The sequence below is a fragment of the Aulostomus chinensis genome, chromosome 7 (assembly GCF_037954235.1).
Source record: "Aulostomus chinensis isolate RoL2024-O1b breed Wild chromosome 7, RoL_Achi_v1.0, whole genome shotgun sequence".
Lineage (NCBI taxonomy): Eukaryota > Metazoa > Chordata > Actinopteri > Syngnathiformes > Aulostomidae > Aulostomus > Aulostomus chinensis.
This window is the reverse complement of record NC_141326.1, coordinates 20,195,036-20,222,399: the sequence shown is the minus strand read 5'-3', so window position 1 is coordinate 20,222,399 and position 27,364 is coordinate 20,195,036. Positions and strand designations below refer to the sequence as shown.

General features: G+C 42.2%; 5 protein-coding genes across 8 annotated transcripts; 2 read left to right on the top strand and 3 right to left on the bottom strand.

Moving 5' to 3' along the window:
- Window positions 1-34: 34 nt before the first annotated feature.
- On the bottom strand, window positions 35-2,351 carry LOC147258941 (immunoglobulin superfamily containing leucine-rich repeat protein 2-like). Its single transcript, XM_086209067.1, has 2 exons — window positions 2,201-2,351; window positions 35-1,860 (listed from the first exon to the last, which is right to left on the bottom strand). Exons 1-2 carry the CDS (start codon window positions 2,222-2,224, stop codon window positions 991-993), a joined length of 894 nt encoding a protein of 297 aa, XP_086065193.1. The 5' UTR covers window positions 2,225-2,351; the 3' UTR covers window positions 35-990.
- A 1,231-nt stretch (window positions 2,352-3,582) lies between these two features.
- Window positions 3,583-12,719, bottom strand: sema7a (semaphorin 7A (JohnMiltonHagen blood group)). Of its 2 annotated transcripts, none has more exons than XM_086209065.1 (14): window positions 12,524-12,719; window positions 12,096-12,235; window positions 10,947-10,982; window positions 10,773-10,868; window positions 10,399-10,501; window positions 10,135-10,245; window positions 9,910-10,052; window positions 9,378-9,556; window positions 7,625-7,733; window positions 7,051-7,246; window positions 6,749-6,861; window positions 6,188-6,333; window positions 5,803-5,861; window positions 3,583-5,695 (listed from the first exon to the last, which is right to left on the bottom strand). In XM_086209065.1, the coding sequence occupies exons 1-14, from the start codon at window positions 12,642-12,644 to the stop codon at window positions 5,280-5,282; spliced, it is 1,968 nt and encodes a 655-aa protein (XP_086065191.1). In that variant the 5' UTR covers window positions 12,645-12,719; the 3' UTR covers window positions 3,583-5,279. The 2 variants fall into 2 exon arrangements, with proteins under 2 accessions (XP_086065191.1, XP_086065192.1); XM_086209066.1 differs by having other exon boundaries at window positions 12,405-12,540.
- Window positions 12,720-13,789: 1,070 nt separating this feature from the next.
- commd4 (COMM domain containing 4) lies at window positions 13,790-16,977 on the top strand. 2 transcript variants are annotated; one of them, XM_086207807.1, is made up of 8 exons: window positions 13,790-13,867; window positions 14,128-14,199; window positions 14,278-14,343; window positions 14,427-14,466; window positions 14,851-14,970; window positions 16,013-16,093; window positions 16,227-16,403; window positions 16,622-16,977. In XM_086207807.1, exons 1-8 carry the CDS (start codon window positions 13,865-13,867, stop codon window positions 16,660-16,662), a joined length of 600 nt encoding a protein of 199 aa, XP_086063933.1. In that variant the 5' UTR covers window positions 13,790-13,864; the 3' UTR covers window positions 16,663-16,977. The 2 variants fall into 2 exon arrangements, with proteins under 2 accessions (XP_086063933.1, XP_086063934.1); XM_086207808.1 differs by having other exon boundaries at window positions 13,850-13,956.
- A 604-nt stretch (window positions 16,978-17,581) lies between these two features.
- Window positions 17,582-20,865, top strand: neil1 (nei-like DNA glycosylase 1). Its single transcript, XM_086209059.1, has 10 exons — window positions 17,582-17,753; window positions 18,261-18,743; window positions 18,823-18,942; window positions 19,580-19,688; window positions 19,795-19,879; window positions 19,973-20,094; window positions 20,168-20,195; window positions 20,284-20,354; window positions 20,435-20,642; window positions 20,721-20,865. Exons 2-10 carry the CDS (start codon window positions 18,274-18,276, stop codon window positions 20,765-20,767), a joined length of 1,260 nt encoding a protein of 419 aa, XP_086065185.1. The 5' UTR covers window positions 17,582-17,753; window positions 18,261-18,273; the 3' UTR covers window positions 20,768-20,865.
- Window positions 20,797-27,225, bottom strand: man2c1 (mannosidase, alpha, class 2C, member 1). 2 transcript variants are annotated; one of them, XM_086209058.1, is made up of 26 exons: window positions 27,018-27,225; window positions 26,644-26,769; window positions 26,365-26,488; window positions 26,234-26,289; window positions 25,956-26,133; window positions 25,662-25,851; window positions 25,355-25,461; window positions 25,161-25,271; window positions 24,986-25,078; window positions 24,785-24,901; window positions 24,597-24,692; window positions 24,354-24,499; window positions 23,924-24,047; window positions 23,403-23,524; window positions 23,238-23,323; window positions 23,018-23,149; window positions 22,850-22,929; window positions 22,679-22,773; window positions 22,497-22,601; window positions 22,247-22,403; window positions 21,969-22,112; window positions 21,728-21,837; window positions 21,573-21,652; window positions 21,352-21,494; window positions 21,173-21,276; window positions 20,797-21,090 (listed from the first exon to the last, which is right to left on the bottom strand). In XM_086209058.1, exons 1-26 carry the CDS (start codon window positions 27,116-27,118, stop codon window positions 20,979-20,981), a joined length of 3,039 nt encoding a protein of 1,012 aa, XP_086065184.1. In that variant the 5' UTR covers window positions 27,119-27,225; the 3' UTR covers window positions 20,797-20,978. The 2 variants fall into 2 exon arrangements, with proteins under 2 accessions (XP_086065184.1, XP_086065183.1); XM_086209057.1 differs by having other exon boundaries at window positions 23,003-23,149; window positions 27,018-27,224.
- Between the last annotated feature and the right edge of the window lie 139 nt (window positions 27,226-27,364).

The window sequence follows — 27,364 nt, the reverse complement described above, 5'->3', positions numbered from 1 at the left end:
CAACAATGCTGCATTTGTCATCTTTCATGTTACTTTAGTTATTTGAAAAAAAAAATGTTTTTAATCTGTAAAAGGACAGAACTTTTTTTGTAGCTGGAAATTGCACAAACTTTTTTGTAATCTTAACCATTATTTGCACAAAAAGTATAATGTCTTTTATTTTTGGATAAACATGGTTACATTCGATGTGGATCCGCGTGTACTACAGGACAGTTATTTCCTGTTAAATGCTGCCACCACCTGGTGCACATGAGTCAATCGCAGAATACTGTAAATATACAGTCTCTCTCTCTCTCTCTCTCTCTCTCTCTCTCTCTCTCTCTCTCTCTCTCTCTCTCTCTCTCTCTGTGTGTGTGTGTGTGTGGGAAGCTCTGTTTGCCGTCAGTGACCTCTGCTGATAAAAGAGTCCAATTACAGAATCTCTAGATTGTCCCAGGCCCCTTGAAAACCCCAAACACACTCACCCTTCAAAATAAAGCATACTTCAACCAAGAAGTGTATTTTGACTTTTAGCAAATTGATGTCTTGACCTCCCAAAAAAAAGTTTTTAACTGCCATGTCACTACTTTGTGACTCAAAAAAGTAGACAGAGCCAGCCACCAATTACAAACTAAACTGTCTATAAATGTTCATTTCCAAACTCTCGAACACATTCCCTGGTATAACTGCTGTGACTCACATATTCAGTCGTGCTCAGTAAGTCACAAACACTTTGAATTGAGCTCAAAACAAGCGAATTATAAATCTTCTGGTTTGGCACTTGTTCACTATAGCGAGAACCACAGCATGTTTATGGAATACCAAGCATTAACAGCCACAAAAATCAACATGTGCTCAACAAAAGTATGAACTGTATCTGGTGCATATGTTGCAAATAATAGGCATCAAATAGGCTAACAAATGAAATCAAAAGCATTTGATACATACAGTTTATGTTGGTAATTTGGACACCTTTTTGATATAAAATGTCAATACATTTTTCTTTGTGCTTTAATTATATCCCATCTCATCCCAAAGGAAAACCACCACACCAGCAATCACTGCCCAGCTGATCATTGGTGTGGAGCCTTCACTTTTTATGATGACAATGTAGTCCTCGAAGAGCTCTGTGCTCTCGATGTTGGGCTGGTGAGTTATTGTGACGGTGGGGGCCATGCAGTCCAGTTTGGGGATGTTTGTTACCATTTTACCCTTCAGGAGCTCAGGGGCCTCACATAAAATGAAGTTTGGCTCTGGAACAGAGATCTTGGTGGTTGCGATCCAATCCCTCAGCCACTCCAGGCTGCAGGAGCATGTGAAGGGGTTGTTAAAAATCTGAAGGTGGGACATGGAGGTGAGGGCGCTGAAGGTGCCCTGCACGATGGTAGTGAACTTGTTGTTGTTAATGCGCAGTGACCTCAGGTCTTTGAGTGTGGAGAAGGCGTCTCTTGGAAGATTCACCATTTTGTTATTGTTCATCTTGAGAAGCTGCAAGGCTGTGAGTTTGTGCAGATCCTCCCATGGGAAGTTCACAATTTTGTTGTAGCTGATGTCCAGGTTGCGGAGTTGAATCAAGGGGGCCAGTGTGTCCGTCTCTATGGTAACGATCTCATTGTGGGCCACCCAGAGAGAGGTGACCTGGGTGATATTGATGAAGCTTTTACTTTTCAGTAATTTGATCTTATTAGCAGAAAGGCTCACTGTGGTGACGTTGGAGGGTAGACCCACAGGAACCTCCAGCAGATCTTTGTACGCACAGTCAGCAAACTGGTGGGCGAATTTATCCTGGCAGCTGCAGAGCTCTGGACAGCACTGCACAAAGCTGATCACCGTGGTCCACAAAGCAAGGAGCTGCAGAAGCTTTGACGCCATTTTCTGCACCTGCAAGTGTCAATCAACAATTACACAGAGATCTTTTTTTGAATTTGAAATGTGTTTTAACATCACTTATATTAATTGACACAGCACAAATGGAAGCTTTTGCATTTCTTTGCAATTGCAAATGTGTATAAATGTTGCTTCTTAACTGGGAATCAATCATCTTTAACACAGCTCAGAAGTGTAAAAACAAGTGAAAACACTTGACGAGTGCACAACTACTGCTCGAATAAACATGTAAGCATCAAATTCATCATTTTGCTCCTAGCCTTCATCCTATAGTTGCTACTCAAGGTAAACATTTTAACTTTTTTTTCCAAAAATAACTGCCACTAAGTCTTACCTGACTGACGTTCACATTTGCCATGCTTTATAAATCACTATTGGAGTTTGAAATCCTCTGAAACAAGCTCAGCAGTTGAATGAACCCCTTGAGTCCTTACACATGAATTTTGCATAAAGAGTCTAGTTGAAGGGGGCTGGAGAAGACATTTTTTGGGGGTGAATCATTGACCCCCCCCTCCCTTTGTTTTTCTGTTGTGTTACGCAAGAGAAGGAATCTAATATGGAATTTCCTGCTGGGAGATCTCAGGCTGGCAAGCTCAGTTAAAACTTTGTACATTATTAGCGTTAAATACATATTACATATACACCTATTCTTTAACCTATTAAATTTCAATATTAAGTACGTTAATGTTTATTTAAATTTTGATTTTAATGGTTAAAAGGCTTGAGTGACCATCGAGATATTAAAGGAACCTCTGAATGAACCTTTTGGTCTTCGCTATAAGCGACAACATAGTACAGAATTCCATATTTATCGTCACTAGTTTAGAGAACGTCATGGATTTGAAATTAAACTGATAGAAGGACAGGACTACAATCAAGAGAAACTTCTAATCTGTCTTCTTCTTTAGCAACAGACAAAGTCAATTGGATTTATCAATACACAGGAGTAAATTAGACCAGTGTCAATCAAATGTGTGTGTGTGTGGGGGGGTGCTTCTACATGGCAAAAGAAATTGCCAAGTACAAGTACGCAAAATATCTGCGTGAACCTCTGGACTAAACAAACCCTGTGCCCCTTCACACTCCCTAACTGATGGAGAAGGAGGATAGCAGATCAGCAAGGATGTAGTTTAGTCATATTGATAATGAGGAGGAAGGTGCATATGATTGAGTGAGTGCAGGAATTCAGGACGTAAATAAATAGAGATGAACGGAGATTTGAGTTCAGGAGGTAAATTCTGTGAGACAACAGTGTCCTCTAGTGTCAAAAGCCTGCAAATGCAAGCAGAGTTTATTTCATTCTACAGTAAAGCTGTAAATTATCCATTCAAACATTCATGTACTTTTGCATTACATGAAGCCATTGTGTAGTGTTGTTTGACAGAAAATGTCACTGCTTTGTGTGTTTGAAGTAATAATAACATGGTATTGAAAATGGATGGATGGATTGATGGATGTTCCATGTTTTGCTTTCCTCAGCTTCCTTCCAGTCCTTTTGGGTAATAAGAAACAAGACAGTTAGTGGCTGGGGTCCCATCCCCTGGGATTCAAACACTATTTTCACTAACATTGGGCCTCAGCTGAGAACCCAGGAGCTCAAAGACACCATGCAGTGTGGCGCCAGAGCTGTTGTGTGTAAAGTGGATGGGAATTCTGCAAGTGCTCTTTAAATTAGGGCTGATGAAAATCCAATAAGTGATGCGAAACTACACAACATAAATTCAAAGACAAGTCTGCCAACTCAGTTTTATTTTGATACAGCAGTTCACTGTGCTTGAAAAATAGTTTGGTTCAGGCACTTCACATCACCTGAACAAATAACAAAATACTCTGAAACTAAATACAATGACTCACAGCGACAAGCCACCGGCAGACATTCCCTGCCACATTAGCTCCGGCTTAACTTGAGACCAGGAGTTGTTAATTCATGTGGCCTGACAGCAGCCAGTGAGTGGCCCGATTTTTTTCTCACCGAGTTTATGTTTTGACTTCAGATGAAAACAACTGATGCAACTGAAGGGTGTGTACATGGGTGCGACCGATATGTCATTAGACATAAATTGTATTCAGTTATAAGCCAATGTTTTCCAATACTACAGATGACTGGCGTGAATAAGAAACCACAGACACGCTGTTTAAAACTGAGCACGTCTAGATGATCATCATTTTGTGATGCTCACTGTTTTCTTGCTACTGTAACATTACAGCAAATCACAGCCAAAAACATAGCAAAGTGTAGTTTTGTTGTGATTTCTTCTCCTACGTGCACAAGATGAACTCAAATGCGTCATTAGGTTAGATCCCGGAAGAAGACAGATTAAAGCTAAAGATCCTTTAAGTGTTGTCTGTACATGTCTAATGAAGGAATGACCTGTTCCTGAAATGGGTAAACTACTTTCACACAAGAGGATGCAAGACTGGTATGTCTCTAGAATAAACAGACTAGCTTTACTGGCAATATTAGTACAATACTTACATAGAAAAATAACTTATATGGACTCTTTTAAAGTAAGAAAAAAGAGAATAATATATATATATATAATAAAATAAATGTTAAGATCGTACCAAAAATACACTATTTAAATAATAAATGTAACACGGTTAAGCAATTGAAACATTTTGCAAGAATTATACAGGTTAAAAAAATATCTTATTGAAAACTTGAGCGTGTGCCAAATTTGTACAAGCAATAAATAAACCTTCCACAACCATTTGAAATCTGCACTTCTATTTCTAGTAACTGAGGTGACGGTTCATTTCAAGGCGTCTTTACTGTAGTAAAGCTTTTCCTCCCTCATTTCACTTTACCCGCATGCCTCCCACGCCCCTGAGGGAAGGGTGTGAAGAAAGCAGGGAAATTCATTGTAATTTGTGCTGGTAACCACCCATCTGCTAACAGTCTGACAGAAACCACTTGTTACAAGTGGAACGGACAGGCAGAGACGCTTTACGGCCACGAGACCACATCTATGTGCTGCTTTCTGACGAGTCATCGTCACAACATTTTAATGGTTTGAGTGAACCTTCGCTTGCGCTTATCGCTGACTGCAACCTTGTTCATGGAGGACGCACAACGCTGAGTGATTGTCCATTTAGCCAAACAAACTCTATTTAGGCATCATCAGGCCCTTCAAAATATTTACACTGTAGCCCGCTGTTTTACCACTTCAGCCTTCCTGTTCTGGCTCCTACTCCTGGCCACAGCTCGACTGAACTGGACTTTTCTTTAAGTGCTTGCACAAATAAGGTTTTGAATTCCCAGCACGACTCTTCCTGTTTGATCAATGGAGCGAGGAGTTTCCGCTGGTGTTTCTATGAGCATCCCGATCCTGATAAGCAACAGGATGAGAGGGTTGATGCTAGATTTAAAAGAAAAAAAACTTTAAGAAAAAAAAATGCAATTATTTGTGCATTCAATTTAAAAACCCCGCAACAATAAATCCAAGCGTGATCAACGATATCCTTGGTAGAAGGACTGAAGCGTTATTTTCTCTGATGGGGATATCAATCTTGGTGATGTTCTTCATAACTTTGATTAATGGCTTTGCAAGATGATATCTTTTCACCACTTTGATGTAGTCTTTCTCTTTGGAGACACACTCGTAACTGCCATAGTTGGTGTTTGCAATGGAAGGGATGAGGAGCAGGCAGTTGGACTGCATCTGTAGACATGGGCTGCTCTGGCCTTGGTGCTTCCAGGTGTAGACAGCGTGGTATGAGCCTATCGGACATGACAGGTAGAAGGGGACACCCAGAGGGAGGGAGTGCACAGTCCTCAGATTTTCTGTTGAAATTGTGTCCCGTTTGGTGCGGTTTGCTTGTCTGTCTTCTAAAAAAAACCAAAACAAAACCCAAAACAATTATTTAAGTTCAAATGAAACAAAAATAAGACCATTTTTGCCAGTGTGTGACATGATTGCGTCATCATTTATTTACCTGTTGCTGATGTGGAACACACACTTATTTGTCTATCAATAATATCTTGAAAGCCCCCACTGTGAAAATAAACAAAAGCAGTTATAAGACATCACAATGAATCTTGGAAAAACCTTGACTTTATCCATCATCATCTGCTTGTCATCGCGGGGCTATTACACCTAATGAGCATGTTTTTGGCAGGTGGGAGGAAGCTGGAGCACTAAGAGAGAAGCCACACAAACATGAAGAGAACCCAGAACCTTCTTTCTGTGAGGGACCAGGGCTACCCAATGCACCACCCCGCCACGCCCACTTGAATTTATAATTACTGTCTTGTTATTGTAATTATTTTGCATCAATATTTCATCTGTAGTACAGATATATGTTAAAAATCTTCACTTACAGGACTGTTGGGGTGCATCCCATTTCAGTCCAGGCACAGTATGGGTCCCGGGCCAGAACACAATCTTCACAGGATTTGTTGTACTCCTGACAACTCTCAAGGTCCACAATAGAGATTTTCTCAGAGAAGCCCACGATTAATTTTTTCTGAGTGAAGGAAGAGAAAAACATGTCACTTTAAACTTTCAAAATCCGTACATGAAGTGCAACTAGCTGTGAGTCTAACACCCCATAAAGTTGCTAATGGGGGAAATCATTGCACATCCAGTTGGCATTTCAGCCATTATAACATGAATTTAAACCCAGTGAATGTAGATCCAACCTTTCCTCCGCTTTTAGCTGCAGCATCTCCTGAAGTAAATGGCTCCTAGCTGCTAAAAGCTCATTTATCTTCCCTGGCTGACCATTGAGTTGCTCTTTCTACCAGTATATGGAGCAGCATTTCAAGACTTCAAAGAGCAACCACTTTCACGTAAAACATGATTCATTTTCGACGAGCTGAAAAGCTCTAATAACAACAAAGCTGACAATACAATGAAATGGTATTTTAAATTAACTGTACCTTTTTGGAATCTAGTTTCATGGAGTGTATGGCTGAGCGAGTGGGTAGTTGTGTTTGTGAAATGATGAAAGGTTCAGAGCCAGCCTCCAAGACTTTATGGATCCTCCCAGTGTCTGTTGGAAAACAAACACAAATAGCCATGTCAGGAACAATGGCGTCTGCAAGATATTTTTAGCCCATCGTTCCTCATTGTGGTCACAGGCAATGCATGATTAAAAGTCGAGTCAGGACAAGAAACAGGCCTAAATACATCCACTGAAGACGGTGAGACACAGACAGCAAAGCTGAAGAACGGGACATACCTGTAGCTAGAAGCAGGACGTTGTGCATGCGCTGGTCTGCTGCTTGGACTCGGTCCACAACTATCTTGGTGTAGTTGTAGTTGCTCACATAAAAGGGAGTTTTATGGTGGACAGAATGGACCCATTCACTCATCTCTGGAAAATCCTTCACTATATTAACGGTGGCGAGCGGCAGGCTCCTGCTGTTTTTCACGCACTGAAAGAATTGACGCATTGTGTTTTACTTTCAAATTCATAAGTTGAAAGGATGGTTTGATATAAATAGATTTTTTTTCTGTCGGTTCAAGCAGGATGTTTTGTTGATTTCCTATCTGTGGCCTTCCCTAACAACAGTGTTGACCACAGACTTGATGCAGAGCTGGGAACATTAAATCATTCTTGACAGGGATAAGTGACACATAATTTCCACGTGTCCACCCATTTTTATAATGCATGCTTTTTATAAACCTACGCAACTTAACCACATGTGACACACTGGGGGGATAACTTGAGTCGAGTCGAAGTGGAAATAAAAAGAAAAAAGAAAAACCTCAAACCCCTCCTAAAGCAACTTAGCAACAACATAGTTCCTTACAGTTCCCGGCCTGGGTTTAGGGATATCTTTGTTGTAGCCTTTGAAGGTTGAGTTCTCAAATATTTCTTCAATCATTTCCACTGTGTAGATGCAAACTGCTGAAGAGTTCCTAGAAGATAAATAAGATCCAGTTAGCTTTGATGCAAAGTAAACATATCTGAAATAGTCTGTTATTGCCTCATTTCCTTGGTTTTCCTGAACAACATTTATAGTGTGAAGGGTGGGTTAGGATTATTGTTGTTGTTGTACTGGCTTCTGGTAAAATCCAGAAGAAGAGTTTAAAATCCTTCTCTTCACTTTTAAAGCTTTTAATGGTCTACACTCCCAGCACGCAGGTCTATTTGTGGTTCCTAGTGTCACTAAAGTAGAATTGGAGGCAGAGCCTTCAGTTACAGTATCAGGCTCCACTCCAGTCCGGGGGGCAGATAGCCTCTCTACATTTAAGAGTAGGCTTAAAACCTTCCTTTTTATAAAGCTTATATTTAGGGCCGGTCAGGCTTATCCTGGACCAGCTCCTAGTTTCTGCTGCTCTAAACTTAGACTACAGGGAGACTCCCATGATGCACTGAGCTTTCTCCTCCTCTCTCTTTCTATTCATTTTTATCCACAACATTTGCATGTATCAATGCATCCATTAACCTAAACTTCTTGTCTGTGCTCTCTCGCCCTGCAGGTCACCTGGGGCTGCAGACGTTGGGTTGATGGCTTCCTGTCGTTGGACCACTTACTCTCTAGCCCTGGCCCTGTGTTTCTCTCTCCTTTCTACCCCTCCATCTCTCTCACCTCTTATCCCCCTGCCCCCCCACCCCTCTCTCTCCCCTCCACCCCCAGCCCCATCTCTCTCCTCCCCTTGTCAACCACAACCGGTTGAGGCGGATGGCCGCCCACCCTGAGCTCAGTTACGCCTGTGCTTTCTTCTTGTTAAAAGGGAGTTGTCCCTCGCCACCGTCATCTAGTGCTTACTCATGTGGGAATGTTGGGTCTCTTTCATCTGAATTAAAGAGAAAGGTTCTAGACCTGCTCTTTGTTTCAAGTGCCTTGCGATGGCTTTTGTTATAATTTGGTGCTGTATAAATCAAGATGATTGACTGATTGTTTTCTTTTGGCTGGTTTGTCTGTTGCCCCAGCCATATCTCCAAGAAATACACTATTATATGATACAGTTGCTCTTGTTTTAACAGCTTTTTCTCATTTTATGTCAAGAGAGAAAATGCAGTTAAAACAGCATTTTAAAAGCATCAGCTCTTGCATTTTGCCTTCCAATGTACGTAACTGTATTTTCTCAATGATGGAGGTCAAGATGGTCAAAACCAATCAATAATATGTGCCAAGCTCTCCATTATAGAGGAGGTTAAATCACATACAGAATTTCCATTTTACATTTGAACAGGCCTAAGGCTGCGTACAGCAGTAAGAAGAAAGCTCTTGTGGATCATCACATCATGTGCACTGTATTTTCATAATGTGTGTCATACCCCACTTCCATTTAACTGCCCGGAGACATTCGAGGGCTAATTCTTTTGTTTTGTGTAATCTAAAAAAATTGCTTACATGATCAAACCCCTATTTTTTTTTTTTTCATGAGAACCTGATCCAAGATGTCACATGAGACTCCAAACCTACCACTTATTGTTTGTCTCCAAGCCCATATAGAAATGCTGAGCCTTCTTTTTTTAATCTAGGGCCTCTCTGTGTTACTTAGTCAGTGAATTGTTTATTTCGCTAAAGTTAAAGGGAAGGGAAAGTGTCGAACCAGCTGCTTGAGAAGAGGGCGTAGACCCTTGTGTCATGCCAGTCTTCGGCGTGCACCACGTAAATATCCTGGAGACGGTTGAAATACAGTGACTCCTCAGGAAACCCACAGATGAGTCGGGCCTTCAGAAACGATGTCCAAATGTTCTGGAAGAACCTCTTTGATCCGCCTTCATCGATCTGCAAAATGATTTGATAGTATCACACCGGGACTGTGCACTTTCAGCTGAACTTTGCAACCAGAAGTGCATTAACCCATGAGTTATTTGATATGAGCATATTCATAATCAGATTTGGTGGTATAGAAAAACTGGCATACTGTCATCCTCAAAGACCATCACAAGCCAGAATGAGTAATATGAAGCTGTCTTGCCATTGTTTTATCTTGTGATTCACCTTCTGGGTCAATGTTATAGGCATCTACATCTCATGTTACTTTAACAAGCATCAGTTTGATGCTAATTTGATCCTCCAGCTGAAGCAGATTCAGGGAGTGGTGAAGTCACAGCTGAGTGACCCGACCTCCGATGTACCTTGCAAACTCTTGCTACTCTGGAAATCCAAGGGTCTGCCTCTGGGTTGTGGTCTGAGTTCTTTTCACGGAAAAAAATGTAGATTTTTTCATTGTCAGCGTCCTCTTTCCTCTTCACCCAGGTAGCAGAGATAAATGTAGGCTCTGGAGGAGAACGAGATCTTAACAGGGAAGCAAAACAAAAATAGTACTGTGCACTACTGAAATGATAACAAAATGTTCTCACCTGACACCCAGCTGTCATACATCCATACATTAGTTCTGCTGCCAGCTTTTCTCCTGAACTGCAAGGAACTCCCTTCAGTATCCAGTGGTGCTGCAGCATATAGATCCCCTTCTGCAACAGCAGATGTTACATTATGTATTTCTGTGACAATGCACAGCACGCTCCCACACGACTCGTGTGATGTGATTATATAACTAGGCAACACTGAGTCACATTCTTCAAAAACACGGCCTTTGATTATGCAAGAAGCTGTATTTAACATACCAACTCGGAGGGATAGGGAATTCTGTGTGTAGGTGAACGGAGAGATGCCCATCCCCTCAATACTCCCAACTACTAGAAGAGACTGGTTGTTGACTGCTGAAAACTGCAGAGACAAAGAAAATCATTAAAAAACACAATGTGGTTGATGAATCCGAGACAACCTTAATGGAAAGAGACACTAAATGCAACACCAGACACCATAAACCCCACTTGAATTACACACAGGCCTCTGTTACTTGATGCTTTAGTTAGCTTTGCCTTACTGTTGCTACGGTGACACTAACTGACCACCAAACTGCAATGTGTTCGATAGAAGTGACATTAGGTGCGAAGCATTTTTACTTTTAAAAAAACCCACCAACATCAAAACCCACCAGCTTCCAGCACTGAGGTTTGTGGCCATTAGTTCCGCAGACAAACAAGCTATCCTGAAACTTCTCAATGACTGTAATGACATTTTCACAGGGGCCCTGCAACACAGAAGAGCTTTTCAGAAACTTACAATCACTCAAAGTTGTCATTGATTACATGAATCATCAGTTACCAACCTCTTTGCAGTCTCCCGTAGTGTTCAGATGAAATGTCTGCAGGGGACATCAGTGGGTGAATTACAGCAGACAATATGTTAAAAGGCCCCTTTCACTGTCTGACAAGGAGGGAATGTTCCACAAAACTGATGTTTCTTGATATTATGTGCTGGTTTAAAGCTGACAGTTTGTGTGTCTTTAAGAAATGTCATTTACAATAATGTATTATCCTATAAATGATGGCTACCACTGACCATTAGTGTAAAAATAACAGGGCAACAAATACTCTGGTAATAAGTAGCTGATTATTCATCCATCCATTTTCTATTCCGCTTAACCTGTTAAGGGTCGTGGGGAGGCTGGAGTCTATCCCAGCTGACTTCAGAAGAAAGGTGGGGTTCTCCCTGGATGGGTCACCAGTCCATCGCAGGTCCAACAAATATAGACAGACAACCATTCACACTCACAGTCACACCTACGGTTAATTTAGAGTCACTGCAGTCTTTGTGGGAGGAAGCTGGAGTACCAGAGAGAACCCACACTGGCACAGGGAGAACATGGAGACTCCACACAGGAAGACCCCGGGCTCAAACCCCGAACCTTGTGAGGGAACCACTGCACCACCATGCCGCCCATCAACCATTCACTAATCCTTAAACATTCATTCTCTAAAGTGGACAAACCTCACCTCAGATTTGTGTGCACACAACATTCATCATACAACATTCAAAACTGATGTGTTGAAGAGGGAGTGCAATATTTTTTCTGAAGTCAAATAAAATAAAGTTCAAAAAAGTGGACTCTAGATGGCAGTATTAGAATTTGTAGATCTTTTTATAATTTAAAAACTTTACCACCAGAGTATATGAGTCTCATGTACCCAGTTAATCAGCCGCCACTCACTTGAAGCTGCAAATTAAGTGGCTTTGAGAGGACAAAGCCCTCATGGGCGCTGCCAGACGTCAGCCGTTGTGTCTGGCACAATAGCGTAAAAGCCATCTGTTGTACAGTGAAGCATCTAATTATGAGCACAAACTCTTATCACAATCCTAAATCACAGTTGGGAGCAAACAAAAAAAACAAAACAGGCAGGAACACCAAGCATGAGTGTGTTAAAAAAAATAAAAATAAATAAAATCAGATCAGAAGGGATCTGTCCTGAGCACCCACCTCCGTGATGTGATAATTCTCCCCATCTAGTCTGATGACAAAATCAGTCCCTCCGACATAAATCTCACCAGAATCTTCATGATAAAAAAACACACTGTGGTTTTGTTGCACAGGGTATTCAAATCCTCCACTGATTACATCTGTAAGAAAAACGGGCAGTTACAGACTCGAACAATGATCTAGAGCACACCTGCAGGTACGGTTTTAACACCTGTGCCGATGTTGGGGAGGTCGGGCTGAAGCCATAATTATTCGGTGCTGACAGCAAATGTCGTTTCAAGCGGATTTCAAAGGATTAAAGTAGATTACCGGTAACTGTGTTATGTTTGGAGTTGCCATCAGCTCCAGACAGTGACGGTGCGGATATAGGTTGCAATCTTAACTGAGTTACAAACATTGATTATCAACATGAAAAGGTGTTACGTTACCGTTGCTAAGAAGTCTGGGATCACTAAGAGATCCAAGCGTTGGCATGAACTCCAGAGCGACGCTGAGGACCGACGGAAACTCGCAGTAGAGAAAAATAACGACGCAAATAAACCGTCTCATCGTGCGTCTATGTTGAGGACCATGTTATCAAGTAGAGGAGTTCACAGCTCTCTGGGCAAAAAGGGCGAGAGAGGAGGGAGGGAGGGAGCGAGCGTGTGAGAGAGCGAGCGAGAGAGAGAGAGAGAGAGCGAGAGAGAGAGCGAGAGAGAGAGAGAGAGTATAATGTAAAATCAAACTCCAAGAGGAGAGTGAAGTATTAATGATTGTTGATGATATGTAGGATCACATAAGGGCAGAAGTGAGAATAAGACTCTCCAAATTTGTAGTTCAAAAGAGTTCAGGTTGGTCGCTTGTCTCATCAAACTATAATTAAATGGCTTGTAGGTCAAGTACACTTAGGATTCACGTTTTTGGAAACGCTGCCAGTCACCTAAGACATGGATCATGGGTTACATTTGCTACTTTTGCAGTACTATATTGTGCCAGTACTGCTGCATACATTTTCAAACTTTCGGATGTGCTGACAAATTATATCAGTTGCTCCTTCTTCTGTCTTCTACAGAGCTGAATTTAAAACAACTTTTCTTTGTTTAAATAAGAGGAGAGGCTCAGTACATCAAAACAAGCAGCAAAGACCCCCAGAGTAGAAGGATATACTGCTGTTTGTGGTATTGCACTGCTCTCAGGGAAGGGATTGTGCTTCATGTAGATGTTTCCTTGTAGTAGAGTCTTGCAGCTGTAGAGTGACCCGAGGAAGCAATATCGAGGTCACCGTATCAGCCTCTGATCATACAGGAATCATAACAATGGCAGCATTCAGGGTCAGAGTGGGCCAACGTGACATAGACAGATGATGTTTGACTTCCAATTTTACATGTATTAGATATTATACACGAGATATACAGGATATGTCAAGGGTTTAGGGTTTATATATATATTTATATATATATATGTATAGTAGATTTATTTATTTAATGCTTCAGCTACAGCACACACACACACACACACACACACACACACACACACACACACACGCACACACGCACACACACAGAGTCATTTAAATTCTGCTTTGCAACCTATTTTAAGGAGATAAACCAAAACGCAACCAGATCAACTGAGTACAAGTCAACACGAGGCCAACATCAGGACCAATAACCCGTGAGTTAGACGCTCCGCCCACTCGGTAGTTGTCCAATCAGAAACTAGAACTCCTTCCTTCCTGTTCACCCTTTCTGTGCCGGTGCTGGTGCTGCCGCTGCTCAGCTGACTAACAAGTCATGGTAAACATACAACAATTTCACATTACTTTCCACTACTTGCTTTGTTAGAGAATATTTAGGAGGCCGTTTAGTATCACGGCATGTAAAAGGTATGACCTGTCCTTTTATTTAATCTTCATCGATGTGTTGTCCTGCTTTCGCTAGCAGGCTAAGCTAATAGCATATTCCTAATATAAATGCTAACACGTTCCTGTGTTTAAGCTTTTGTCATTGCGGTATTTAATAACCATTCACCTAATGTGTCGTTTTATCTGTTCCAGCGGTTCCGTTTCTGCGGGGATTTGGACTGTCCTGACTGGGTGCTCGCCGAAATTAGCACGTTGGCGAAAATAGTGAGTAAACATTCGATGAACATTTATGATAAAGCAGGTTTTCTCGCCCTAATAAGCGTGTTGACTGTCTCTTCACAGTCCAGTGTCAAGATGAAACTCCTCTGTGCTCAAGTACTGAAGGATTTGGTCGGGGAGGGCATTGATGTAAGTGTTCATAGTTTTGAATTTATTACCTGTTTTTTTTTAGCACTCACCACAGACCCTCTATGTACTTCTCTTTTTTATAGTTTGACAAAGTCTCAAAGCTTACAGCTGACGCAAAGTTTGGTAAGTCTCCACCCTTCTGTTAATGATCAAATAAATCTATAAAACAAGATGCTTCTCTCAGTAATTAACTGATAATCTAACATGTAAACATCAGTGTACTTTTGTAGTCGGCAAAAATATGAATAATGAACTACTGTGTATGTTAGGATGTTGAAACTATAGCTTACATGTTGAAACTATAGATAGATTTCTTTTTTTTCCAGGCAATTGATATTTCATCATTTTGTAACTGGTATCTCAAAAATGATCTGGTGGAGTAGAAGATACTCCGTTATATTCCACTGTTGGTACTTTTCATTTACATTATTTATGTACTCTTCTGAATAATGAATGTACAAGTATTCCACTCACTTTGTATGGCATTGATGTCCGTCTGTCTTTCAGAGAGTGGAGACATCAAAGCCAGTGTGGCAGTGCTGAGCTTCATTTTCTCCAGCGCAGCGAAACACGACGTGGACAGTGAATCTCTGTCCAGTGAGCTGCAGCAGCTCGGCCTACCTAAAGGTTGGTCCGCAGGGCTTCTCCTGGAGGTTCTGAAAATGTGGCTTCTTTTAATGACTGAAATCTAGTTTTACCTCTTTTATTTTTTTGTTGTTGTAACAGAAAAAAGGTGGAAAACACAGACGTTTATTTAATAAGTGGCAATATTTCCTAGCAACTTGCATTTACTTGATTTTGTGTGTGTGTGTGTGTGTGTGCGCGCGCGCGCATCTGCATCACATCAGCAAAGTGAAGCGGGTCTCTTACCTGGGACAATGAATGAAAAAAAAAATCAACAACAACCTGCAATGTTGCTCAGCTGCCTCATATGACATCTGATACAATGAGTTTTTTTTTTTAAATTTATTTATATATATTTTTTACATCTCTGTAGTTTCAGTCTCTTTACATGAATGGAGGGCTGTGTTCCCACAGGCAGAGGAAAAAAGAAATCCTAAACTCCAAATAACAGGAATCTAGTGAGAGATTTCTGTGCAGCCAACATGATCATTGTAGCAGCTAGAAAATGACTTTGATGAAAGCTGTTGCTTTATTATGGGTGTGTGTTTTCAGCTGTCACACACTCAAAGGCTCCTTAATGTGGATATGATCCTAGCGCACATGATTTTTTTCAATAGTTTCATCCCCTGAGACCACTGTTTACAGAGGCAAACACAAAGGCACCACACTGAAACCTATTGTTCCATTATAGGCGCTTTTTTCATTTTTAATTTTGTGTCGTGTTACTGGTATTTAATACAATAGTGTACTGGGAAGGGAGTGTAGTTGAAAGGGTCAGATTCTTGCACAATGGACAATAGTTGGGATGGGTGGTGCCCATTTTTGAGGTGAGCCTCCGAGGGTGAGAAAATATCCACTTTATTTACTTGACATTCACTACTTTTCAAGTTCTGAGTAGCTGTTACTTTTTTTTTCCCCACTGTCATCTTTAAATGACAATTCTTCACTGTATAGTTTTGGTACTTCTTCTAATACTGTTTTTTTTTTTTAATTGTTGTGACACCTTCATGTGCATTTGAACTTTAAAATAACATCTTTCTTTTAGAACACACAACGGGGCTGTGCAAATCCTATGAAGACAAACACTCTGCACTGCAAGACAAGCTAAGAGAAACAAGCTTGAGACGTAAGAAGTTCTGGTAGTCTTGCTTTTTTTTTATCAAGGAGGAAGAGAAAATAGTGTTGATCAGTGCTGTCTCTGCCTCAGAATGTTGATTAAGCAATGGGTGAAACTGATTGTGCTCTGTAATGGATTTCAGTGGGACGACTGGAAGCAGTTTCCTGGCGCGTCGACTACACTCTGAGCTCCAGCGAGCTGAAGGAGGTGAATGAACCGATGATTCAGCTCAAACTGCAGGCACAGGGGGCTGAATCGGGTTCCTCAGAGACAACTGTTGTCTCTGTGTCTGCAGACAAGTTCCGTGTCCTACTCACAGGTCCGTCCTTCATCTATTCAAATAACTGTTTTATACTGTTTACATGAGCATATATTTCGCTGCTGAATTTCAGTGCCAAGCCTTTACGATGAAATTTCGTTCACTTGCACTTGTGTATTCTGAATGACAATAAAGTCTCTCTAACAGTTTCATTAGTTTAGAATTATTATGAGGTAACCATGGTTTTTTTTTTTCTTTCTTTTTTGTGATTTCTACAGAGCTGAAACAAGCCCAGGCTATGATGAGCGCACTACAATGAAACGTGGACTTTTCTGATTGAGTCAGACACACAAAAATGATAGATTGCCAGAAGTGCCACATTTACCTTCTGTAGAGATTGTTTTTATAAATAATTTAGTCATCTCAAATGTAATGTGAATGGCTCATTTATTTACTTGATAATATGTTGTATTTTTCAATCACCATACTCATAAGTATTGCCTGAGTTGTATGTCACTGAAGCACAAAATTGCATGGACCAAGAGTGTAAATATTGTATATTATCAAACACTTTTTAATTGAATTATAATGCTTATTTGTTTTACAGCTGATTATATTCATGAATAATAAACTGTGAAACTGATATGTTTGCGTCTTTGCTCAGTTTTGGCATTTCCTAAAAATCCCATCATGCACTGGGACGGGATTGTTTGTGCCCTGTTTCAGCACCGCATTTTCCTTTAGTAAATATTTCGCTGTCTTCAAACATCCTGCGAGGACGCAAGGGGAGCGTATATAAGCACGTCCTCATAGCTTTAAGGTTCATTGAGTGAGAGCATCCACATATTGATTAAGATCATTCTTGAAAACAGGAAGGCACTGTTATTATATTTGTGGATAACATTTTTGGCCGGTAGGAATAAAAGATTCATAATAAAATATTTATATCCACTTCCCCTATCATTCACTGCAGAGAAAACACCCTTGAAACTTAAGAAATGGGATTCTCTCTCATCTGCGTGACAGTACTAACAATCTAAACGCCATTCTCAAACGTTTATTTATCCGCTCTTTTGTATTCGTGTGTTTTCTTTGTACTTTTGCATATTAAAATAAATGGAAGCGTCATTGAGTAAAAATATTTCACAGTTTTCAGTTTATCAGTTAAACCGTCCCTCACAAGCGCGTCTCGTCGAAAGTCGGAGGAGATCTCGCGGGATTTTCTCCAGTACCGTGCAGCTGATGTTACACAACATGTTTGGTAACAGGCATGTTGTGAAAGCGCTGGTTAGCAGCGCCATGCGTTATTCTTGCGGGAGTGCTGCACAGGGATAAAGAAGAAGCCGATAAATCCTGCAGCTTGTACTAACCTAAACTCAGTTCTAGATACCAGTTCTCGTCCGTGTCTGGGTAAGCGCACCACTGTTTGCCCCGTGCAAACGTTACTGAACGAAATAAGTAATGTCACCTGTGTATTGCAAAGTTGAAACGCCGTATTGCAGATTTGGTTAGTTTATAAACACGTCGCGTCTCAGGTGAAAAGTAAGATGAATCATATTTCTGTGCCAGGGTTGAGTATGCATGTCAAATTGTTGATTTTGAGTATTGTTCTCAGTTTTGAGGTGAAGGTTTTAAACTACAGCCATCATCTTTATATCCGTCTTGTTTAATGGTTTTGTGTTGCCCCGACATGAGAATCTAGTTTTGATTAAAAGCCAAATTAACAATTGTAAGGGATAAATGATTAACTCCGTATTATTTTTGCCTAAAAGTTTAAACATGTAGTTTTAAAAAAGAACGCACTGCAGTCAGTGGAAACAAATTGCCCACCATGCATGTTTTCAGAGGACCTGACCTCAAAGGTTATGTCCTGTTGTGATGTAATATTTTCATCTGATACCTCTGTCACTGCAACAGCTGCTCCATCAAAATGCCCGAGGGACCAGAGCTCCACCTGGCCAGCCTCTTTGTGAACAAAATGTGTGATGGGGTGGTGTTCACTGGAGCAGTCAGAAAATCAGAAGTCAGCAAAAGTCCCGATGTGCCCTTCACTTGCGAGGCGTATCGCATCACAGCCACATCTAGAGGGAAGGAAGTGAAGCTAACTCTGACCCCCATAAAGAGTGATGGTGATGACGATGACGACCCAAAGAAGAGAATCAAGGCTGGGACAGCAGACCAACCCATGGATGTTGTCTTTCGCTTTGGGATGTCAGGCTATTTCCGCTACACCACAGAGGATGAGTTGCCCAAACACGCCCATCTGCGTTTTTATTCCAAGGAGAAGCCGTGCAGAGTGCTGAGCTACGTGGATGCACGCAGGTTTGGCAGCTGGCAGCCCAATGGGACGTGGCAGGCTGACCGAGGACCCTGCATCATGTTTGAGTACAAAAGCTTCAGGTTAGGACTGCTGTCGTTGTGCCACCTGCTCAGCTAATGTATATCATTGTCCCACTCACCGGATGGATGGTTTTTACAGGGAGAACGTTGTGGCGAACCTGCCTGACCGAGCCTTTGACAGGCCCATCTGTGAAGTCCTGCTCAACCAGAAGTACTTCAACGGCATTGGGAACTACCTCAGAGCCGAAATACTTTTCAGGTGACAAGCAAAATATCGATTTTTCTAGCTGATGTCATGACTCAGCCTCGGCAGGCCACTGGCTCAGCTTCACTGGGGTAGCGCTCCGGCCCTCGCGTTACACACCGTTAAGTTTATACAGATGCCAGATTCAGGAAAACTTGGCCACTGGCACTGGCTTAGGTTTACAGTGTCTGAATGTTCCCCGAGCAGCTGAATCAGCATTAGGAGAAAAAATATTGGTTTTGTGTATCCCTGAATTATACTGCAATGTTTCTTAATTACAGGGAGAGTAAACACCAACAGATACTTACGCTTTATAGCCATTTTTGCAGGTGTATTTCAGGCTTAAGTAGCAGCTACAATGTAGAGCAGAAACACACCTGGTATTCAGCGAACTGATCATTTTTAAATGAAGGGGGACAAAAAAAATTGAATAACAACTAAAACCAAGAGGCTAAATGCCAACAAACAGCCAAATTAAATCTTATTTTCTTGTGAAACTGATTTTTTAGGAAAAGACTGAATGTACGTTTGACATGAAATGAATAGCCTCCCTCCTTGATCTCTCACTTATCTAAGGATTCAGACTCACTTTGAAAACAAGATTGTTTTTGTTTTACAAAAGAATGGAGCTAAAGATACGCGTCTCTGCTAGGTTAAACATCCCACCCTTCGTACCTGCCAGGACTGTACTGGAAGGCCTTGAGTCAGAGGACTCTTTTGAGATCCAGAAGCCTGTGAAAGATGAGACGGCTGATGCAAAGGTGAAAGAACACACGCTTCTTTTTTTTAATCTCATCAATCATTCACCTCGACTGCTTTGTACGTAATTAGCTACAAACAAAAGGTTGTTTTTTTTCTTTACAAAAGCCTATAAAAAAGAAAAAGGTGAAAGGGGAACCCGCAGACCTGCTCAGACTGTGTCACACTGTCCCGCTGGAGGTCGTGAACCTAGGTGGGTGACCACCTCCTCACTTGTCACTCATAAGTCAGTGTTAAGTTCCTGTTAAACAGCGAGACTCTGTTATTGTACTGCTTCATCATGAAGGTGGGAAAGGCTACGACCCTGAGAAAGCCGACTACTCTGACTTCCAGGCATGGTTGCAGTGTTATTATGTGGATGGAATGAAGTCTGTCAGGGACCACAATGGCAGAACTATGTGGTTCACGGTAAATTAATGGAAAATCCAAATTTTCGTAATAGGATTTGATACATCAGTAACACTCATTGCTCTTATTTCAGGGGGATCCAGGCCCCATGGCTCCAAAAGGTGGGTTATACTTGAAGTACGGAGGGGGAAAAAAAGCCACTGAAAAGACCTGAATGTTTTCTAATGTTGCATCTTTCTCATAATGTAGATTCAAAAACACCCAAGGCCAAAAAAAAGAGAGCAAAAAAGGAAGACCACGATTACACACCCAAGAAAAAGGTTTAAACAACTCCTTGGTATATGAGCAGTTATAAACTTTACCCAAAATTTTTCTTAATTCCAGTTTTGTTTCCTAAAAGGTGGCCAGGAGCCGCTCTGAAAGCACAGCAGAGAAAAAGGCAAACAAAAGGGAACCTGTAACCCAGGCGCCAAAGAGAAAGGATACACATCCACAGGAAGTCAGATCCAAAAAATCAAGGACTGAAAAAGCAGAGAAAGTAAACGCACATCAAGAGACAAGGTCAACAGCACGTAGGAGGAAGTGCAGCAGTGCAGAGCAAGCTGAAGGTAATTCTCTCTCTGCATGAAGCTTTTGACGTCCCCTTTAGTAATTCTGAAATATAACGTCAGCTCTCATCGTTGCAGGCCCACGAAGGCAGAGCTGCAGAGTGACCAGACAAAGTGGCAAATGAAAGCAGAAGGGAGGCACCACTATGTTTTTATACTATTTTTAATAAAACATTCCTTACAAAAGCTTTTAGAAATTGTGTGCAAAATGATCTCATGTTTTTTTGCTACATTGTAAAGGAGGAGCGGTTGAATTAGAGGATCGATTCATCCGACCAAATGATACAGGCCATAATGTTTATGGCTGAAATTTCTGTCAAAATGAGAATGTCGTGATCACAATACAAGAAGAAGTGAAACTATCTGGAAGGGTTTGAAGTTGAGAACAATTCCGTTTGAGGTGACGTGTGCTGGCTGATCAGGGTTTGGTCTCTCCAAGAGGTCACAACTGGAAGAGAAAGATTAGTTTGTAGAAACAGAAAACATGAATTATGTCCTACAAAAAAAAAAAACAAGCAGTGCAAGCTTACTGCCAGGCTTCCTTCAGTGGGAGAGAAGTACAGAGAGTTGCTGTCACGCTGCTCCCGTGTGACTCGTAGACCCGAACTATGAACGCTCCTTTCCTGCTCTCGGCCTGTTGTGGTCACATTATAAACTGTTGTTAGTGGATTACGTCAAGCGAGGCCAAGCTCAGTATTTATAAGGATACCTGTTTAATGGTCTCAATGATGACTGCAGCCGTGTTGGTGGAGAAGGCACTCCAGGGCACTGCGTCAGCAGAGCACTGGACTGACCTCAATGGGAAGTTAAGGTTGTACGCACACTGGATGACTGAGGCGTCTTGGAAAGATCCTGTGTTGACACAGACAGACAATCAGTTTCCAATTCAATATAAACACAACAGAAAGATGCAGGAAAGACTAGACTGACCTGTATGTGGCATGACTGCATAAGTGAAATGATGAGTCCCCATGTCAGCATTAGCATCTGGAGCCTTTGGCGCCCTGAGCCTGAGAAACACGTCTACTGTTAGATTTGAGGGTGATAGTCGGTGTAACTGAAATGTGCTCGACGTGTGACCTCACAGAGACAGCGTCATTGTGTTCTTGTAGACTGAGTAGCCGTATTTGCAGTCGTTCAGCAGCGCCACTCCAAAATTGTGCTCTGACAAGTCGGCCCATTTGTGACCCCAAACCTGAGAAGGGCGTGTGCACTATGAGCATTACATTTATTGATCAGTGTGTTCCATGAAAGAGATAAGTTTGAAATCAATTTCTGGTGAGTGCACATTCAAATCAACATTAGCCTGGCAGTGTCCGCCCATACCTCAAACCTGGCCCAGTCCCATGAGGTGTTCCTGTGAGTGGGTCTCTGTAGATGGCCAAACTGGATCTCATATGTAGCACTGGGGCTGTGCACCTTCACAGGGAATTCCACCTTAAGAAACTTGTGTGACTCTTCCCACTTCACCTGAGAATGGAAAGATGAAACCAGTGTTTTATCTGTAGTTATATAATCATACGTTGAGTTACTTTATAAGACAGAATTGGTCTTGAACTCCCAATCAGCAGTTGTTAGATTAAATGTCCAATACTACAGCATACGTATGTGTTAAACTTGATGTAAGGACACATGGCGTCCAGAACGAGCTCCTGCGTGACTGTGCTCTTGTCACTGATCCTGAGGGTGAAGCTGACGATGCCTCGGAGCTCATCCGAGGACACCACGTGGACAGGCTGCACCACCTCCAGCACAGGTTTCCTGTGGAGGGGGGGGGGGGGGTGTCAATGTGACTGTTAGTGTGTGTGTATGATGTTTAATCACATCAAGCGAGACATAAATTGTACTTTCAACCTTGTCTGAAGGTGGTAGTCCATTACATCCCAAGCATCCCAGTAAAGAGGCACATCATCAAACATGACAAACTGGTTACCATGACAACCATCAGAGATGGCTTCCCTGAAACAAATGGAGTGAAGAGAGGGCTCATTCATTTTGCACGGCTGGGTAAATACAGACATATAGATTAAGCGAACCTGTTCCCGTTGACCAAATACAGCGACGCCAACGTGCCATCTTTATTCACGACAGCCTGCAAGATGCCGTTCTCCATGAGGACAGTGCCGTCAGCCTGTCGTGTTACATGATGGTTTAGTAAACCAGATTAAATTACAACCCTGCAGAATGAATGAATTGTCTCTAGGTACCTGAGCAGTGACGCACACTGGAGTCATGGGTGGTGTGTCTTTGACAGGAGACACACTGATGCTGGGAACGTTGACCAGAGCTGCAAGACACGTCAGGACATCACATATACAACTGCTGTTTGGGAGGCAACAAGCCAAAGATAGCAAACATACCCAGACCAGGTTTACCAGGACCCTCTTGAGTCTGGATTACTTCATGGCGCTCCCAAGGGAGAGAATTGAATACACCTGGGGAGTTGCCATTTGACCCCAGGGCCATGCAGGCGTTCTGCAGCAGTACAGCTCCATCCCTGCGAATATCTAAGACACAGTGTGATGCCTGTTTTATTTTGAGGAAAGATCCATAAGATTCTGAATTAAACAGAAAGCTGCAGGCGTAAAAATGTACCTTCATAATACCTCAGCGCATCCTCTACAACCATCTCTATACAGCTGCCCGGGAGCACGTCATGGAACTGGTTTAAGAGAAGGAGCCTACAGGGAACATCATAGCGGACTGTAACAACAGACACCATATCTCCTCATCGCAAAAATTTTCCAGGCATGTCCTAACCTCCAGAGTTCCTGCAGCTTTACCGCCGGATACTGGAACGTCTGGTCCAGACACAGCGCCAAGCAGCTTGCCGTCTCGATGTCATGAAGGAGTGTCTCACACTGCCGGTTGTCTTTCTTAATCTAGGGAACACATTGAGTTTGAACCACGCAGACAATATTAAACATTTATCTCACCTACTAATTTATTACCCCACATTAACTACATTTCAATGTTCCAAGAACAACAACTTCCTACCTCAAATTTGAACAATTGGTATTTAATATACTTATTAATATACTTATATTCTCATTTTTGAACAGATATTGAAATCTAGTTTTACTCCCCAGAGAAAAGGAACATTTTTATTTATACGTTTCATTTGGTTTCCAAGATTTAGGTGTTTTGCTCATCTTTATTCATGTCCAAATGTTTTGGGTGTCTTTTTTCATAGCAGGATCCTATTATTTATTCTGCTTTCATTTCATCTTTTGTTTGAGGACTGACACAGTATTTTCATTCAAGGGGGAACTCCAGAGCACCTGGGCCTGCGTGGTGTAGGTTCCATTGTGTAGCTCGAGGAAGAGCTCCCCTGTCCAGGTGCAGAGAAGAGCTGAGTCAGCGTTAAGATGAGAGAAAAGTTTCTCAGGACTGGAAATCTGCACCCTGCAGGAAAGACCACAATGAGTGAGCACTGGTGTCTAGTTACGCCTTTGTGTCTCATTCTGACTATGACATGACTGGCGGTATCAAACCACACAGCAAACATCACTCATTTCCTTGTATTTTAAGAGGTCCACCGCTGACGTGCTGACTGCGCCACAGAAACCTCATCATAAAATAGAAGCTAATGTCACATCAATGACTTATCTAGTGGTGGAAATAGTTTGGGCTCAGCTGACTAATGGTGACAGTGGGAGGGGAGGGGACAGGAAGTCCAGCACTGAGTTAACATGTGAGAAAGAGACTCACTTAGGAAGTCCATCTGTGTCCTGGACCCTTTGGAGCCTATCCAGCATCAGCTGTGTGGGTCCACCCCCACCATCGCCGAATCCAAACAACACCGCGCTGTGATTGGCACGACCTTTATCCTTGTTCTGATTTACAGTTCTCACAAGCTGCGAGCAGAGAAAAACTCAAGGTCATAAACTTTGTAAATCTTCTCCTCCCAGACTAAACATTCTCTACGCTGTGTGTGCTAGAAACCAAACTCACCTCCTCAACCTTGCCTTTCATTTCGTAGGAGTTTCCAGGTGGGAAGTGAGTGAGGACCTTGGAGCCATCAAGGCCTTCCCAGAAAAATGTGTTGTGCTTTAAAGAAATAGAAAATCAAAACAAACTGAACCTTTCAGTTTCTTTCTTTTTTAAAAAAAAATTTACATTACATTCAAAACCTTACTAACAGGGAACGTGTTGATGAGGTTCCAGCTCAGTTTCTGTGTTAAGAAACTGGAGATTCCACAGCCCTGCATGATCTGAGGAAACTGAGCCGAGTAGCCGAACGTATCTGGAAGCCAGAACTGAATGTGAAAAGAGCAGTAGTCTATAAATCAGTCATGAAAAACTGAACAGTACCATTTTAGTCAACATTTTTTCATCTTCACCTCTTTACACAAGATCCCAAACTCTTGTTCAAAAAATCTCTGGCCCTCTAGGAACTGCCTGACCATGGACTCACCAGAGGGCAGGTTGCCATCCTGACAGGCAAATAAATAAAGCACAGTATGTTGGAAAAAGGAGGCTAATGTCAGAGATTTCAGATTAAGTTTAGACTGCTACCATTTCCACCCATGTTCCTCCGACCGGAATGAACCGGCCTGTCCCAACATAGTGCTGAATTTGGGAGAAAAGTCCTGGGTACCAACTCTTTACCCACTGGAACTGCTGGGCCTGGACAGAGAGTAGATGAGTTGTAGTTGAAATGACCAAAAAAAGAGACCTACATAGAGCCAATAAAACCACGGGCGAATTACCTGAGAACACGTGAACACAAAATCCGGGTTCTTCTCCATCAGACGGATCGCTGTCACCCAGCTTCGAGCACATTTGCGAATGCTCTCTTGGTACGGCCAGAGCCAGGCTGCGAACACGGAGTCACACTCACTCACTCAACCCATGTATTCTTCTTCAATATGAAGGTTGTTGGAACAAGTTTTTATGCTTGTGACAACCATTTTAAAAATATATCAGTATCTGTCTGATGGCGCGTGTTTACAAAAATTCAATAAAATAGTGTCGCTTACCAACTATTTAAATCAAAAGAAGAGTGATAATGGACACCTGAGTCTATGTGGCAGTGGCCCATAGCATGGACCGTGTGCTGGCTCTCTCCGTTGCGCTGGCTGAAGAACTTGTGAGCTAGACTGTGTGCTTTAGAGAAAGAGCCGGGGTCACGGGGGTCACAGAGGTTGACCATCTCATTCACAGTGAAGAGGGCCTGGTAGCCTCGCTGCTGTCCCTCACCAAGTTCCTATCAAAGAAGAGGAAATCTGTTTTTGGGATGGTTTTTTTTGGGGGGGGGGGTGCCTTTATCAAACTTCCACTCTCGAAGTAAGTTTCATGCGATTGCTGTACCTTTACGATATCAATCAGCATCTCAAAGTCGGTCAAGAGCTCCCGAACATCCCTGTTAAATATCACCAGCTCAGCCTTCTGCACAGAGAACTTCCTGCTGGGGTCCGGGGCTGCAATCATGGACCCTTGGCCTGCTCCAAACAGTCCGTTACAGGCCATCTCGATGTAAAGGGTGAGGCTAAAAAAAGAAAGGAAAAAAGAAAGGAGAAAAATTCAATAAAATGTGGAAATCACCGGTGGAAGCAGCAACTAAAATTCAGCTGCATTTGTCGACTGACCTGCGAGGCTCATCAGACAGGACGTAACTCGTCTTCTCACCTTCTTTCGTCAGGCCCTGCATGGACACACATCACAACACACTCGACACACTGGTTTACGAAGTCAGATGAAATGGCTGCTGCGCCCTCACCTGAACAGGCTGCCCGTCTCTCCACACCATCGCCTCCCCATCACTTTCCCACAGAAGATGAACCTCTTTTCCCCTCCAGGACTCAGGGATTTTCAGGGTCACTTCAAACCAGCAAGTCCACCATCTTGACAAAGCATAGAGTTTGGATTACTTCAGCTGCCATGGTTTGAGTCATCTGGGTCAAGGTAAGACTTCCAGTTGCTCCTGACTTGATTTACTTCTTAATCTGAGGGATTTAATTTCAAAAGGAGAGCGATTAAATCTGACAAGATCACTTACGTCGGTCCAAAGGTATCACCGACTTTATAAGGTTTAAAGTTCTTTGTGGTTGCTTCTGTGAATGGGATCCGTTGATGGGACATAAAGGAAGCGATTGACTCCAGAGGGCAAGATTCTCCATAGAGTCTGAGTGTGAAAAAAAGTGTACCGGTACATATGTATGTTAGATTAAAAAACACAAATAATTCACACACATTTTGCAATAACAGAACCATTATATCAACATAAATTCCTTGACTCACATTGATTTAGCAATAAGTTAGGAATAAAAGTGATACTAGACTTTTATGCAACTCGGATTTAATGCAGAAATATAGGGGCATAATAAAACAAGCGACTGGACTTTCACCGTTGAGCTCATTCAAACGTCTTACCGTCCTCTCAGATTGCAGTCTGTGAAATAAATATCGGAAATAAACTTCTCTGCTCTCTCCAGGAGAGTCCTCCTGTTCTTCAGAACAGGTTGACGATACATGGCAAAGGGAAAATGTCATGCAAACACCAGCAGGATCACGAAACACAGTTTGGTCTCAGGTCACGGAAGTACAACCGGATACTGATTGAAATCACCCGGAAGTAGACGTCCTTTAGACTGTGTTTCCAGTATTTCGCCGCTAGATGGCAGAGCTGCATGTGGGTCAACACTGACGTTCAGCGTCCGTCCAAAGAGAAAGCACGGATGAAGACACAGGAGTGGGGATGCTTCATTCTGCTCTCAACG

Bases quoted from the DNA above. Each gene is read 5' to 3' on its own strand.
- LOC147258941 (XM_086209067.1), bottom strand. From the start codon at position 2,224: ATGGCAAATGTGAACGTCAGTCAG. The intron at 1,861-2,200 runs GTAAGACTTAGT...TGACACTTGCAG, and splicing joins CAAATGTGAACGTCAGTCAG to GTGCAGAAAATGGCGTCAAA.
- sema7a (XM_086209065.1), bottom strand. From the start codon at position 12,644: ATGAGACGGTTTATTTGCGTCGTTATTTTTCTCTACTGCGAGTTTCCG. The intron at 10,246-10,398 runs GTATGTTAAATA...CTGCTGTTGCAG, and splicing joins TTCCCTATCCCTCCGAGTTG to AAGGGGATCTATATGCTGCA. The intron at 5,696-5,802 runs GTAAATAAATGA...GGTTTTTTTTAG, and splicing joins GTGTTCCACATCAGCAACAG to AAGACAGACAAGCAAACCGC.
- commd4 (XM_086207807.1), top strand. The intron at 14,467-14,850 runs GTAAGTCTCCAC...TCTGTCTTTCAG, and splicing joins TACAGCTGACGCAAAGTTTG to AGAGTGGAGACATCAAAGCC. The intron at 16,404-16,621 runs GTCCGTCCTTCA...TGATTTCTACAG, and splicing joins GTTCCGTGTCCTACTCACAG to AGCTGAAACAAGCCCAGGCT.
- neil1 (XM_086209059.1), top strand. From the start codon at position 18,274: ATGCCCGAGGGACCAGAGCTCCACCTGGCCAGCCTCTTTGTGAACAAA. The intron at 19,689-19,794 runs GTGAAAGAACAC...TCTTTACAAAAG, and splicing joins ATGAGACGGCTGATGCAAAG to CCTATAAAAAAGAAAAAGGT. The intron at 20,643-20,720 runs GTAATTCTCTCT...TCATCGTTGCAG, and splicing joins CAGTGCAGAGCAAGCTGAAG to GCCCACGAAGGCAGAGCTGC.
- man2c1 (XM_086209057.1), bottom strand. From the start codon at position 27,118: ATGTATCGTCAACCTGTTCTGAAGAACAGGAGGACTCTCCTGGAGAGA. The intron at 26,770-27,017 runs GTAAGACGTTTG...TTTCACACTCAG, and splicing joins GACTGCAATCTGAGAGGACG to ACTCTATGGAGAATCTTGCC. The intron at 23,150-23,237 runs GTACATTTTTAC...ACTGTGTCTTAG, and splicing joins TGCGCTGAGGTATTATGAAG to ATATTCGCAGGGATGGAGCT.